The 16,231-nt window shown below is 37.9% G+C and overlaps 1 protein-coding gene across 1 annotated transcript; it reads left to right on the top strand.

The window, feature by feature from the left end:
* The first annotated feature begins 11,025 nt into the window (after window positions 1-11,025).
* LOC149569524 (uncharacterized) lies at window positions 11,026-14,485 on the top strand. The gene is made up of 2 exons (XM_089822195.1): window positions 11,026-13,653; window positions 13,879-14,485. Exons 1-2 carry the CDS (start codon window positions 11,133-11,135, stop codon window positions 14,262-14,264), a joined length of 2,907 nt encoding a protein of 968 aa, XP_089678321.1. The 5' UTR covers window positions 11,026-11,132; the 3' UTR covers window positions 14,265-14,485.
* Window positions 14,486-16,231: the final 1,746 nt, after the last annotated feature.

Below are 16,231 nucleotides of genomic sequence, written 5' to 3' on the forward strand. Positions count from 1 at the left end.
TTAAATTTAATTTGAATACTTCCCTCGCTAATGTATTAAATTTATTTAATGCATTGTGCTCCATAAATTCCCTTTTAAATAAATCTTATTTATTTAATTCCTTCCATTCCATTAAATTTTCTAAACCTACAATTAAATTAAATCCTATTTAATTTAGTCTCAAAGCTATCCTAAAACCTAGTCTACACCCATCACTTTCATCCTTCTAAGCCTACCCACTTCTTAATCTCACTTATTTATCCTAAACACCTTGCTAAACCCCTTTTAGTTCCTAAGTGTGTGCTCACACATGTGTGAGGAAATTTTGAATGTTGACCTTTGCATGACTTGTCTCCTTAGCCCATGTGTCTCCCTTGTGGCACCTATGTGGATGCCACATATATGCCACCTCCCCAAGGCCTCTCTCAAACCTATAAATAGAGCCCTTGTCTCAAGCATTTTCCATCTCCCTCATTTGCATTTTTATCATGCTAGTTTGTTGTTAGAAACTTTTTAGAGATTTTTATGCTTAGAACTAACCCTTGGTAGTTGTTTGCATTACTTAGATTTCTAGGTTGCATTTAGTTTTCATGGTAGTATGATGTTATAGGTTTCTTTCTTGCATTGCACTTCCATCTCATATCTTAGAATCCTTTGGGATTGGCTCACTCATAGCCATTTTCTCAAGGTTTTCTCCACTCATTTAGTCTTAGAATCATATCATTTTGCATATCATTTTATCATTCAAGGGATTCAATAGTTGTTTTTTGGGAGAGCACATCTACATCCCTCACACTTGAGCACACCAACAAGGCCTCTTATGGGTGCCCTTGTTGAGCTACTTTGAGGTTATGTGAGGACTTTTATTTGTGGTTTCACAAGTAGTTAAACTCAAGTAGACTTAGTGATTTTATCAATCTTATTTGAATCTTTAATGCATATGCTACTAATATTTTCTTGTTTACGCGTGCTCTCGATAGGTTTGGTTTTCCCATATATAGGCACAACAATCTCACTAGATGTCAAAACTTGTAGTGTGCCTAAGTTTATTGGTGAATTATTGTGTAACTTTGAGACCATTGATCTTGGCATCAAATCATCAGTTTGATTAGCTCCAGATGGGTGGGTGAATCCTAGTGACACCCTTGTTCTAGTCATAGAGATTCTGCAACATTTGTGGCCACCCTGTATCGAAGAGTTTCTAAGATGCTCTAAGTGTGTTTGGAGATGGATCTTCCAAGGGTCATAACTCAGAGTTCATGGAGGCTACTAGTGAAATATCAAATTCTATAGGATGGTGATGTCCATTTCTATAATAAACAATCTCATTTCAGAGAGATCACGTTCCATTTGGATTTGGCACAATAATCTCACTCAATGCCAAAACTTGTAGTGTGCCTAGTTCATTGGTGCATCATTGCATAACTTTGAAACTACTGATCTTGGCATTGAATCATCAATGACATTAGCTCTAGATGGGTAGGTGAACCCTAGTGACACCCTTGTTTTAGCTATAGAGAGACTACAATGCTTGCAGCCACCCCATACCAAAGATTCTCTAAGATGCTTTGATTACATTTGGAGATCAATCTTCTAAGGGTCGTAACTCAGAGCTCATGGTGGCTATTGGTGAAACATAAAATTTTGCAAAATAGTAATTTTGAGGTCTGCAATAACCTATCTCATTTTGGAGAGATTACATTCTGTTAGGATTTGGCATAATGATCTCAATCAATGCAAAAACTTGTAGTGTGCCTTAATTCATTGGTGCATCTCTATGTAAATTTGAAATTGTTGATCTTGGCATAAAATTGTCAACGCCATTAGCACTGGATGGGTGAGTTAATTCTAGTGATGCCCTTGTTCTAGCCATGAAGATCGTACAACATTCATAACCACCACATACGAAAGAGTCTCTAAGATGCTCTCAGTGAGTTTGATCTTCTGAGGGTCATAACTCAGAGCTCATGGGGGATATTAGTGAAACATCAAATGCTACAAGATGATGATGTGGATTTCTATAATAACCCATCTCATTCTAGAGAGATCACATTCTGTTTGAATTTGGCACAATAATTTTGATCGATGTCAAAACTTGTAGTGTGCCTCAATTCATTGGTGCATCAATGCATAATTTTCAAACTGTTGATCTTGGCATTGATTGGTTAGTGCCATTAGCTCTAGATTGGTGGGTGAACCTTAGAAACACCCTTTTTCCAACCATGGAGAGACTACAACGTTTGCGGCCACCTTGTACCAAAGAGTCTCTAAGATGCTCTAAGTGCATTTGAAGATTGAGCTTTCAAGGGTCGTAACTTAGAGTTCATGGGAGATATTTGTAAAATGTAAAATTCCATAGGATAGTGATGTCAAGGTCTAAAATAACTTATCTCATTTTAGAGAGATCACATCCTATTTGGATTTGGCATAGCGATCTCACTCGATGCAAAAACTTGCAATGTGCCTTTATCCATTAGTGCAGCATTCCATAACTTTGAAACCATTGATCTTGGCGTCAAATCATTAGTGTCATTAGCTCTATATGGGTAGGTGAACCCTAGTAACACTCTTGTTCTAGCCACAAAGAACCTGCAATGTTCATGGTCACCGCGTACTAAAGAGTCGCTAAGATGCTATAAATGCATTTGGAGATCGATCTTCTGAGGGTCATAACTTGGATCTCATGGGGGATATCGGTGAAACATCAAATGATACAAGAAATCCATGTTGATTTCTACAATAAACTATCTCATTTTGGAATGATCACATTCTATTTGGACTTGGCACAATGATCTTGCTCGATGCCAAAACTTGCAGTGTGCCTCAGTTCATTGGTGCATCAATGTGTAACTTTGAAACCACTTATCTTGGCATTGAATTATTAGTTTTATTAGCTCTAAATGGGTGAACCCTAGTGACACCCTTGTTCTAGCTACAAAGATCCTACAACGTTCATGGTCATCCCATATCGAAGAGTCTCTAAGATGCTCCAAGTGCATTTGGAGATTGATCTTCTAAGGGTTGTAACTTGAAGCTCGTGGGGGCTATCGATGAAATGTAGAATACCATAGGATGGTTATGTTGAGGTCTATAATAACCTATCTCATTTTAGAGAGATCAATTTCTATTTAGATTTGGCACAACAATCTCACTCGATGCCAAAACTTGCAGTGTGCCTCAGTTCATTGGTGCATCACCACGTAACTTTGAAACTATTGATCTTGGCATCAAATGGTCAGCACCATTAGCTCTAGATGGGTGGGTGAACCCTTATGACACCCTTGTTCTAGCCACAGAGAGCCTCCAATGTGCATAGTCACCCCATATTGAAGAGTCTCTAAGATTAAATTTATTTAATGCATTGTGCTCCATAAATTCCCTTTTAAATAAATCTTATTTATTTAATTCCTTCCATTCCATTAAATTTTCTAAACCTACAATTAAATTAAATCCTATTTAATTTAGTCTCAAAGCTATCCTAAAACCTAGTCTACACCCATCACTTTCATCCTTCTAAGCCTACCCACTTCTTAATCTCACTTATTTATCCTAAACACCTTGCTAAACCCCTTTTAGTTCCTAAGTGTGTGCTCACACATGTGTGAGGAAATTTTGAATGTTGACCTTTGCATGACTTGTCTCCTTAGCCCATGTGTCTCCCTTGTGGCACCTATGTGGATGCCACATATATGCCACCTCCCCAAGGCCTCTCTCAAACCTATAAATAGAGCCCTTGTCTCAAGCATTTTCCATCTCCCTCATTTGCATTTTTATCATGCTAGTTTGTTGTTAGAAACTTTTTAGAGATTTTTATGCTTAGAACTAACCCTTGGTAGTTGTTTGCATTACTTAGATTTCTAGGTTGCATTTAGTTTTCATGGTAGTATGATGTTATAGGTTTCTTTCTTGCATTGCACTTCCATCTCATATCTTAGAATCCTTTGGGATTGGCTCACTCATAGCCATTTTCTCAAGGTTTTCTCCACTCATTTAGTCTTAGAATCATATCATTTTGCATATCATTTTATCATTCAAGGGATTCAATAGTTGTTTTTTGGGAGAGCACATCTACATCCCTCACACTTGAGCACACCAACAAGGCCTCTTATGGGTGCCCTTGTTGAGCTACTTTGAGGTTATGTGAGGACTTTTATTTGTGGTTTCACAAGTAGTTAAACTCAAGTAGACTTAGTGATTTTATCAATCTTATTTGAATCTTTAATGCATATGCTACTAATATTTTCTTGTTTACGCGTGCTCTCGATAGGTTTGGTTTTCCCATATATAGGCACAACAATCTCACTAGATGTCAAAACTTGTAGTGTGCCTAAGTTTATTGGTGAATTATTGTGTAACTTTGAGACCATTGATCTTGGCATCAAATCATCAGTTTGATTAGCTCCAGATGGGTGGGTGAATCCTAGTGACACCCTTGTTCTAGTCATAGAGATTCTGCAACATTTGTGGCCACCCTGTATCGAAGAGTTTCTAAGATGCTCTAAGTGTGTTTGGAGATGGATCTTCCAAGGGTCATAACTCAGAGTTCATGGAGGCTACTAGTGAAATATCAAATTCTATAGGATGGTGATGTCCATTTCTATAATAAACAATCTCATTTCAGAGAGATCACGTTCCATTTGGATTTGGCACAATAATCTCACTCAATGCCAAAACTTGTAGTGTGCCTAGTTCATTGGTGCATCATTGCATAACTTTGAAACTACTGATCTTGGCATTGAATCATCAATGACATTAGCTCTAGATGGGTAGGTGAACCCTAGTGACACCCTTGTTTTAGCTATAGAGAGACTACAATGCTTGCAGCCACCCCATACCAAAGATTCTCTAAGATGCTTTGATTACATTTGGAGATCAATCTTCTAAGGGTCGTAACTCAGAGCTCATGGTGGCTATTGGTGAAACATAAAATTTTGCAAAATAGTAATTTTGAGGTCTGCAATAACCTATCTCATTTTGGAGAGATTACATTCTGTTAGGATTTGGCATAATGATCTCAATCAATGCAAAAACTTGTAGTGTGCCTTAATTCATTGGTGCATCTCTATGTAAATTTGAAATTGTTGATCTTGGCATAAAATTGTCAACGCCATTAGCACTGGATGGGTGAGTTAATTCTAGTGATGCCCTTGTTCTAGCCATGAAGATCGTACAACATTCATAACCACCACATACGAAAGAGTCTCTAAGATGCTCTCAGTGAGTTTGATCTTCTGAGGGTCATAACTCAGAGCTCATGGGGGATATTAGTGAAACATCAAATGCTACAAGATGATGATGTGGATTTCTATAATAACCCATCTCATTCTAGAGAGATCACATTCTGTTTGAATTTGGCACAATAATTTTGATCGATGTCAAAACTTGTAGTGTGCCTCAATTCATTGGTGCATCAATGCATAATTTTCAAACTGTTGATCTTGGCATTGATTGGTTAGTGCCATTAGCTCTAGATTGGTGGGTGAACCTTAGAAACACCCTTTTTCCAACCATGGAGAGACTACAACGTTTGCGGCCACCTTGTACCAAAGAGTCTCTAAGATGCTCTAAGTGCATTTGAAGATTGAGCTTTCAAGGGTCGTAACTTAGAGTTCATGGGAGATATTTGTAAAATGTAAAATTCCATAGGATAGTGATGTCAAGGTCTAAAATAACTTATCTCATTTTAGAGAGATCACATCCTATTTGGATTTGGCATAGCGATCTCACTCGATGCAAAAACTTGCAATGTGCCTTTATCCATTAGTGCAGCATTCCATAACTTTGAAACCATTGATCTTGGCGTCAAATCATTAGTGTCATTAGCTCTATATGGGTAGGTGAACCCTAGTAACACTCTTGTTCTAGCCACAAAGAACCTGCAATGTTCATGGTCACCGCGTACTAAAGAGTCGCTAAGATGCTATAAATGCATTTGGAGATCGATCTTCTGAGGGTCATAACTTGGATCTCATGGGGGATATCGGTGAAACATCAAATGATACAAGAAATCCATGTTGATTTCTACAATAAACTATCTCATTTTGGAATGATCACATTCTATTTGGACTTGGCACAATGATCTTGCTCGATGCCAAAACTTGCAGTGTGCCTCAGTTCATTGGTGCATCAATGTGTAACTTTGAAACCACTTATCTTGGCATTGAATTATTAGTTTTATTAGCTCTAAATGGGTGAACCCTAGTGACACCCTTGTTCTAGCTACAAAGATCCTACAACGTTCATGGTCATCCCATATCGAAGAGTCTCTAAGATGCTCCAAGTGCATTTGGAGATTGATCTTCTAAGGGTTGTAACTTGAAGCTCGTGGGGGCTATCGATGAAATGTAGAATACCATAGGATGGTTATGTTGAGGTCTATAATAACCTATCTCATTTTAGAGAGATCAATTTCTATTTAGATTTGGCACAACAATCTCACTCGATGCCAAAACTTGCAGTGTGCCTCAGTTCATTGGTGCATCACCACGTAACTTTGAAACTATTGATCTTGGCATCAAATGGTCAGCACCATTAGCTCTAGATGGGTGGGTGAACCCTTATGACACCCTTGTTCTAGCCACAGAGAGCCTCCAATGTGCATAGTCACCCCATATTGAAGAGTCTCTAAGATGCTCTAAGTGTATTTAGAGACCAATCTTCTGAGGGTTATAACTCAGAACTCATAGGGGCTATCTATTAAATGTGGAATGCTACACGAGGGTCATGTCTAGGTCTACAATAACCTAGTGACATCCCTATTTTGGCCATAGAGCCCCTATAACATTTACAACCAGTACATACTAAAACATCGTATAAGACCAAAGATGGGCTCCTAAGACCAAATTAGCCATGGATTTGGCTAATTGTAGACATCTTAAGGGATTGTAAAGATCATTTCAAATTAAAAATATATATAATTTCAAATTAAATATTGCATCAAAATTTGATAATAAAGGTGGTTTAAAATTTTTGTCATAAATTATTGCATTTGAATTGAATATAACAAACATAATCCAAATGAATGATATTCCATAAACATGAACAATACACATGATCCATGATAAATTGAACAATATTATACTAAATTAATATGTATATCCTTGTGCACATAAATGAAAAAATATATATCAAAATACATGTATCTATAGACAAATTGCACAAATATATATCAAAGTTCATGTATCCATAGACAAGTTAGACAAATATATATCAAAATACATAGATCCATATATAGAATGTGGTTGATCATGCCATCGAAATGTGTATAACAACAATCTTTCTGTATAAAATGTGGCATATGCCATCTCAAAATGTCTCTTGGCACGTCTTATGATAGCTATACTATCCTATGTTGCTAGTGGATCATCAAAACGCAACCTTTTTGTTGAACTAGGTGGATCAGATGCCTCCTACATAAACAAAAAAAGGAAAACCCAAAGCTAGACTACTAAATTTACATGATTCTATGTATATAACATTGAATTACACAAATGTGTAATGATCCTTTTTTAATGAAGATTTATAGTTTTAAACTTTCATCATGAATAACTCTCTCTTCGACCTCCTATGGCAGTCATGAGTCCTCTCATATGTCCTTGGCAATGCTTGAACCTCATTATTTGTGGCCTGTATATGTTCAAGTATGGTTGTGATATGGATCTAAAATTTAAACTATAAAATTATAATTCATAGCATACTAAATTTATAACATATAATCAAGAATTCAAACTAAGAATTACCTCTATCGACTCCTCCTCTAGATATAATGGCTATGTGAGAAATGATAAAAAACTCTGACATCAAACCTCCTGCACACTAGGTGTTTCCTATGTGATACAAAAGCCTAGTTGTTAATATCATGGAAATCAATTTTGAATTTATTTATAAAAATAAGGAAAATAATAAATAAATGATACTTATACATACAATGGAGCTCTTGTTGCAAATGGAAATGTTCACTTTAAAAGAGCCTAATTACCTTTCCCTTGTCAATGGGTTGTGCTTCACCCCTAGCACTCTACCCCCTACTGATAGCTGATACATGCAACTAAAAAGAAAGATTAGAAACCATATGTGTTCCAATATCAGATTAAAAAAATAATGAGAACACAACATAATGTATCGTAGATGTCTCAAGGCCAAATGAAATAGCTGAGAGTGTGACATCATCAACCTATCTGAGCTCCTCCTTAGTTGTCAACTAAACATGTATGAAGATCACATACATGTATAAGTTAGTATGGGTTAAAAAATTATTCTATTATAAAGGTTAAATTTGAATCACATATGCCATAACAAAAAAATGTATACACTTACAAACCTAGAAGGATCTCATGGCTCTGCATGTCCCTCCTCTCTCATGTCAGGGTGTGTAGTCTCTGTAGGCACATCTGTTGTATCATTCTCATCAAATAGAAACTGATAATCAGAAAGATCACCAATGGTACCTAGATAAATATTCTTGCACATTATGAAAGTATGGGGCACACAAATATGTGATGAGCTCGTCAATGATGAACTCGCACCAACATCATCAACACGAGGAGGCAACACTGACCTGGCCTGGGATATCAATAGGCTAGTCAATCTATGGATGACTCTAATAGTCTAAGAGCTAGCCTATACAATGATATCAATATGTTGCACTAGAGGAGGGTGGGAGACATCAGTAGGGAAGACAAAAGTGCCAATTTTCTTCCACTGGGAAAAAGGTCTATCCTGAGGAGCTCTTCCTCCTACACCCATGTTGGGCCTCATCCTCCAGTAGTTCACCTTGAGGCCCAACATAAATTTAGCATACATTTTTCTAATGAAATAGAATGGTACCTCTAAATTGTTGTGTGGAGGTTTTTCAAAAAGCACCCACCAACGATCCCAAAAGTTCACACGCATAGCCTCATTTGTGCACTATTGAATTGGTGATTTGGGCTTTGTGTGGTCTACTTTTTTACTAGTTTTTGGGTTTGCAAAAAGGTTAAATATGTCATCTTTACTTATGTGTAGGGACACAATCTCATCATAGTCCAACCCATCATCAAACATGGCATGCATTTGCTCACACCAGTGAAGAGCAACATTTTTTTCTATGGTAAGTGTCTAATTATCATCCACTATGGTGTTTAACATGGATAACATGGGAGCTAATGCGGGTACAGTGTTGTATGTAGTTTCCTAAACCACTTAGTTCAGTAAGATTTTCTTGGATCAAATCTTCAATTCAAGGAGGGTTTTTAGTGGGTAGGGGATCATTTGGTGGACGATTTTGAGGGGGTGTTGGTAGTTCATTGCAAACCTCACATGGTAGTTCATTGCTTAATTTGAATCAAGTTTAATACCAAATTTTTTAAAAAATCAATATAGAAATTGAAATATTTATCAAACAAAGTGAATAACTTTATAAACATAAAGTTACCTACCACTTCCATACGAATAATATCTTATTTTATAACTACTCTCTCTCTCTCTCTCTCTCTCTCTCTCTCTCTCTCTCTCTCTCTCTATATATATATATATATATATATATATATATATATATATATAATCTCATCTATTTTTGTGCAGTATACGAAGAGGAGCTAGATTATTCAAAATTGTTGGTCGTTGATTTAAATGTCCAGCGTCAATGTAAATTTGATTTTACCTCTTTCTTGCAAATGTTTTTTTTTTAAAATTAAATATATGTACAAATTATATTAACAATAAAATAAGAGTATAGAAATTGTAGAATGTCCAATTGGTGGTTGGGAGGAATCATCAACACTCAAGACAACCAGAGGTTAACCCAATACCAAAATCATCAAAAAGGTCGAGCCCTAGTAAACATTAGAAACAAAATATAAATGAAAGACTCAAAGCCAACCAAAGAGGAACTCCTCATACCACAAGAGTAGTGGCCGAAGGTGGTGGAATGTCACAACTATCATTGAAATCTCCAAATCCATAAAAAGTACATTAGTTAAAAATTGAAGCTTGGGAGGAGAAATGGCTAAGTCCAATTGGGGAAACACCTAGGGTCTAAGTGAGTAGAGGGCCAACCGGTAGCAGGAGCAGGAGGAGCCATTGAGGACTACACTGAACTAGACCTCTAGGAAGGCAAGGCTGAGCAGTGCCGACCACTAGAACCTCCAGAAGCGCGACATCGACCAAAAGCACCACCGTTGGGAGAGCGGTGCTCCTGAGAGTGAGGTGTGTGCAACTAGCGAACAGAATTGCTACGTCCTCAACGATGACCGCGAGGAGGGGTATGGTCGCCGAAGGCCAAATCCGGTAGAACACAAGCAACCGTACAGGGGGCATTTCCCCAATGAGCCAAAAGCTCCTATAAGTGAGCCCCCTCCAAAGCCACTTTATCTGTCTATACTTGAATCTGCAACATGACATTGTTATAAATACATGCTTTAGCGTACATAGCCACATTAATGTCAAGTGTGTTGTCAGCATAAATGATTTCATTGTGATCTTTCCAAACAGTAAATAAGGTCTTCAATCTGAAAGTATGCCATATCCGAGCATAACTTTATTGTATTTTTTTTAATATAAGAAAGGGACTATTCATCAAAAAAATTGAAGCTTGATATTTGGAATAAATATCACATAATATACATAATATGAAACCCGACTATAAATTTTCAAAGTCCAAGTCAAAAAAAGTGAATATTTATCATAAATATGATATCATGTGGGGCCCACATATTGAATGTTGAAAGTCAAGTCAATGGAAGAAGCAACGAGTATTCTGCGATTAACAAATAGACTGTCCCATGAGTTCACAAATATGCATGTGAGGCCCACATATGAATTTTCAAAGTCAAGTCGACTAAAAGGAAGGATTTCATTTGTATTGTCTGGTTCATAATTTCAGTACGGGCACATACCATGTCCAAGGCTTCTTGCGTGTCAAAAACGAAATCCCGCACCAGCTACTTAGTTATACTGGGCCAAAGATGACAAAAATGTGCTCAAATTTTCCTATGATACCAAAAATTGAAGTATGACATTTATGGTAACATCGCGTCATGTCGAGGCGACGTGTCAAGTCAATGTAAACGCTGTGAATGTCGTCATCTGTATTCTCTAGAATGGCATATAAGTTCAGTCCCACCTAGAATCATATACGGCTGTCCTGTTTATGCTGTTACAGTTTGATCGTAGCAATGGCCTGGTTTACAATTTACATGGCCCTCATTTCAGCTGTCGCGATGGCTGTGAAAGCGGCGGACGTCCCACGGGATGCGGAGTCACTTTTGGTTCTGAAACGGAGCTTCGCTTGCTATTCGCTCGATGATTGGCGAGATGGAGATGTCTCCAACTTCTGTAATTGGACGGGCGTCACCTGTGACCACTTCAACCAGAACGTAATCGCCATCAATCTCCAAAACAAGGCAATCTCTGGTTCCTTCCCTCTCAACTTCCCCACCTTTGCCCGCCTCACTACGCTCAATATCTCCTCCAACTCTCTGACGGGTCCAATTCCACCGTCCGCCTTCGCCTTTTGTTCTTCTCTAACGCTTCTTTCTCTCGACCACAACAACCTCACCGGCACACTTCCTTCCTCTCTCTCCAACTGTACCAACCTTCAAATCCTCGACCTCTCTGGCAACGGACTCACCGGCCTCGTACCTTCCACCCTCTCCAAGCTATCAAAGTTAGAGAAGCTCAACCTCCGTGAGAACAACCTCACAGGCCCCATTCCAGAATCTCTCTCAAACTGTACCAATCTGGTATTGTTCGATTTATGTTTCAACTATTTGATCAACGGAACTATACCCCGAGGGCTCGGCCTTCTTAGCAGACTGCAAAACCTGGGTCTAAGCGGTAACCGTCTCACCGGTCTGTTGCCCGAGGCTGTTATATCCAATCTGACTCAACTCCAGGTACTGAAAGCGGGCATCAACGGAATGAGCGGCCCGATTCCTTCTTGGCTCGGCCAAATGCCCTTCCTCGAGCAGCTGTGGATGGGATGGAGTCAATACGAAGGAACCATTCCTCCTTCTCTCGGGAACATATCGTCTCTCATTCTTCTCAACATCTACAAGAATTCCCTCACTGGTAATATTCCCAAATCACTCGGCCGACTTTCCCGACTGACAACATGGAGCATCCGGCAGAATTATCTCACGGGCTCTCTACCGCCCGAGCTGGGGAATCTTACAAATCTGCAACTTGCGCGGGTTTATGGAAATTCGTTAAGCGGGAGAATTCCGGTGGAGTTCGGGCGTCTCAAGTCCTTTCAGCAATTCGAGGCGTGGAGCAATAATTTCAGCGGAAGGATTCCGGCAGAGTTGAGCAATTGTTCAGCGCTGGGACTTGTGAGACTCCAGGGCAATCGGCTAAGCGGGTCCATACCTCCGCAGCTAGGTCGCCTACGCTTCCTAGCGGAGCTGAATTTGGAGCACAATCAATTGTCGGGAACGATTCCGGAATCCCTTTCAAATTGCACCAATCTTCAGGATCTGTCCCTCGGCTTCAATCTTCTACATGGCAACATTCCTCCTGCTATTGCAGCCCTGCGGAATATAGTCCGTTCTTTTTCGATACCCCGTAATCTCCTCACCGGGAAAGTTCCAGCGGAATTAGGGGGCATGCAATTTGTGACTGTGATAGACCTGGCTGGCAATCGTTTGGGCGGCGAAATCCCGGCGAGCCTTGGGAGCTGCGTGGAGCTGCTGCAACTCAACCTTTCAAACAATCGATTCAGTGGTGGAATTCCGCGAACCTTGGGGTCACTTATTACTCTTACGGACCTGGATCTCTCCGTCAACAATTTGTCTGGTCCCATACCAAGTTACCTTGGCGACATGGAAACCCTCCTTTATCTGAATCTTTCCTATAACCATCTCTCTGGCCCTATTCCCACCCGGGGTGTGTTCATAAATCGGTCAGCCAGCTCTTTCATTGGGAATTCTGATCTCTGCATTTCAGATCAATGCCCGAAATCCTTGGGTGAATCCTCTGGCGGTCTCTCAAACCGTTCCAAGTTCCTCATCATCGTGGGATCGTGCGCCTTTGGAGCTCTTGGTCTGACTGCCCTGGTGTACTTGTGTTTGCAGAGGAGGAAAAAGAGTAAGGACGATTGCCGAGGACAGAGGGATTTGTTCCCTGAGCGAGAAATAGTCAAGTTTAATCACGACGAGCTGTTCCATGCCACTTCGGCGTTTAGTAGTACAAACATAGTCGGGTCCGGTAGAATGGCAACCGTGTACAGCGGGACGCTAAATATATGTGGGAAAGAGCAAGCTGTGGCCGTGAAGAGATTCAAAGACGAAATCTTGGACATGAGGGAGAGCCTGATCGCTGAGATTCGAGCACTGGCGGTGACAAGACACCGTAACTTGGTTCGTTTGTTGGGATACTGTTGGGCTTCGAGGGCCATGGCCTTGGTTATGGAGATGATGCCGAATCGAACCTTGGCCGATCACATTCAAGAAAAGATACTGAGCTGGAGCATGTGCTTGAGAATCGCACATGGCGTGGCTGAGGGATTGAAGTACCTTCACCATGAATGTCCACAGCCAATTTTACACTGCGATTTAAAGCCGTCCAACATCTTGCTGGACATGGACTTCGAGCCCGGGATTGCCGATTTCGGAATTTCAAGAATCCTCACCTACGATGACATGAGCCGCGGATTTAGCACTTCCAATTTGCAAGGATCCATCGGTTACATGCCACCAGGTAAGTGGGTTTTCGCTACACGTAACTCTTAGTTTGGGTTTTAGTCAAAAAGATATGTTCGGATCATACAAAAGCAGCCACTAAGTGTTGTCTTATGAGTTCTAAGTTCATCGAGATATTTTTATGATAACTGTATAGTTTTGTTTTGTTTTTGAGTCAAACTGATTACTGTTTCCTATGTAATAGATGTTTATAAGAATAATTTTCTTTTTAAATTTTGTTTAGAATATGCACTAAGTGGGAGGATGACAGCGAGAGGGGACGTGTATAGCTACGGAGTTGTGATTTTAGAAATGTTATCAGGCCAAAATCCAACGTCGGAGATGTTCAGAGAGGGAAACACACTTCCAGAGTGGGCAATGAGGATGTCCCTCGATGGCTCGCCATTTGAGGTAATTGGTACTCACTTTCATACGCTAGAATTAAACAATGCAGAACTGTGTGAGCAACAAATGATTAGCATGGTTAAGCTGGGATTGGATTGCACATCGCCCAGACCTGAAAATCGACCGACAATGAATGAGGTCGTTCAAACTCTGCAGAAAATCTTGGACAACAAGACAAGAGCGAGACTTCCTTCAATCACCGACCTCATACCGCCAACCCCATAGTTTTGCTTACCTCAATAGTTGTTTCACAATCTACATAAGACTAGTTATTTGTCGTGGAGAGATTGAAACGAAAAAACATTTTGATACATTTATACATGATATATTTCTATATAATTTAAATTTTGTATTATTCTTTCATAAGAAAATTTGTAGAACATTTTAATACATTTCAATATAACATTGAAATTAAAAATATAAAATGATTTGTGTTATTATATAAAGGTTGTACATATGATAACATGTTTCTAATTTTTTTCTTGAAATTATGTTTGAAATTCTTAGTTTGTTGTAGACTCATTTTCAAATAAGTTATTGATTATTTTTATTTAAATATATTTTTAGAGGAATATTTTAGATTTTGTATAAATTGACTTTAAAAGAAATTTAGTTCACTTACATTAGTTAGTATTTAGATTGTTATATTCTTTTGTAAATTTGAAATATTTATAGATGGATTACTAGAAATTCTTAACATTGAATTTTGATTTCTACATTGTTGTAAGGTTAGTGATGTTTACAATCTTCTTTGGATAACCTTCTGGATTGAAAGTTTCCACCTCTATTTATTCAAGTCCCTAGTAGATTGATTCAAGATTGTAAATTAAACGCTATATGTGCTCAATAAGAAGGCCCTAAGTTGTCATTTATAATTTCAAGAATGACTTTGAGTGAATATTTTAAAATATAAAAATACAACATACAAAATAATACAAAAATATTGATAGTTCATTCATAATAACTATTGAGACTATAATGATACATAAATTTAAAAGTTGAATATTAAAATCTTAATGTTTATATTTGTAAGTGGTCTAGTTCAAGTGTTTGGTTGCCAACTTAGCTTTATAATGACATATGTCACCCAAGTAAAGTGAAAATTAAAAAAATACATTATTTTTTTCCAATAATATTTCTTTTGTTGTGATGTTATTAAGTGAACTAATATTTTATTAAACAACACATTGCTAGTTATTAGTTGTTTTTTGTTCATGTATAAATATTAGAAACACTATTTCATATCCAAAGATTCATTAATCCTTCCTAAGTTGTAATCATGTGTATATCTAATGGCATGGAAGATAAAAAAGAAAAAATATGATAAAGGGGGGTAAGTTGATTTAAGATGATGATTTAACATTTGAATCACCAACCAAGATTCTAGAAACTCTAGTTTATCTAAATTGGAATATTAACTAGAGTTTGCCCTCATATCCTTGATGGTATAAAAAAAAAAAATCTTTTTTCCCAATAATATTTATTTTGTTGTGATGTTATAAAGTGAATTGATATTTTCTTAAAAAATCTATTCACATTGCAAATTAATAATTGGTTTTCTTTTCATGTAAAAATATTAGAAACACTTTTTCATATCCAATGATTCGGTAACACTTCCTAAGTTGTAATCGTGTGTATTTCTAATGTCATGGAAGATAAAAATTTAAAAAATATCATAAAGGGGAGTAAATTGATTTAAAATGACAATTTAACATTTGAATCACCAACCAAGATTATAGAAACTCTTGTTTATCTAAATTGGAATATTAACTAGAGTGTGCCATCACATCCTCGATGGAGTTGCAAAGGGAGATGGTAACAAGGTCCAAGTGCTTGATCTTGCTCCAACCATAATCCTATCTAAGGAATTTTTTATCTCCTCTTACCTATTTGGGTTTTAGGTAGACGACCTCAAAACTCCTCTTGACCTTTTGTTTGATGTATGTGAGTTTTTTTTATTATGGTATATTTTAGGCTTTCAAAACTTTTTTGGTTATCCTTATCATCATGTTAGTTGGTAGTTTTAAATAGTTGTGCTATATGTAAAGTACTATTTTTAAGCTCTTAGTGGATTAAGGTTTCTTTTGTTGACTAGAGGCATGTGGAAACATTATTCTGTGGTACTTTATCCTTTGGAATTTGTTTGATTGATGAAAAATCTCTTTTTTTGGCATTGAATTGAGAAGTGGATG

This window comes from Cupressus sempervirens, chromosome 3 (genome assembly GCF_028749045.1).
Source record: "Cupressus sempervirens isolate cs-2001-9-10 chromosome 3, ASM2874904v1, whole genome shotgun sequence".
Lineage (NCBI taxonomy): Eukaryota > Viridiplantae > Streptophyta > Pinopsida > Cupressales > Cupressaceae > Cupressus > Cupressus sempervirens.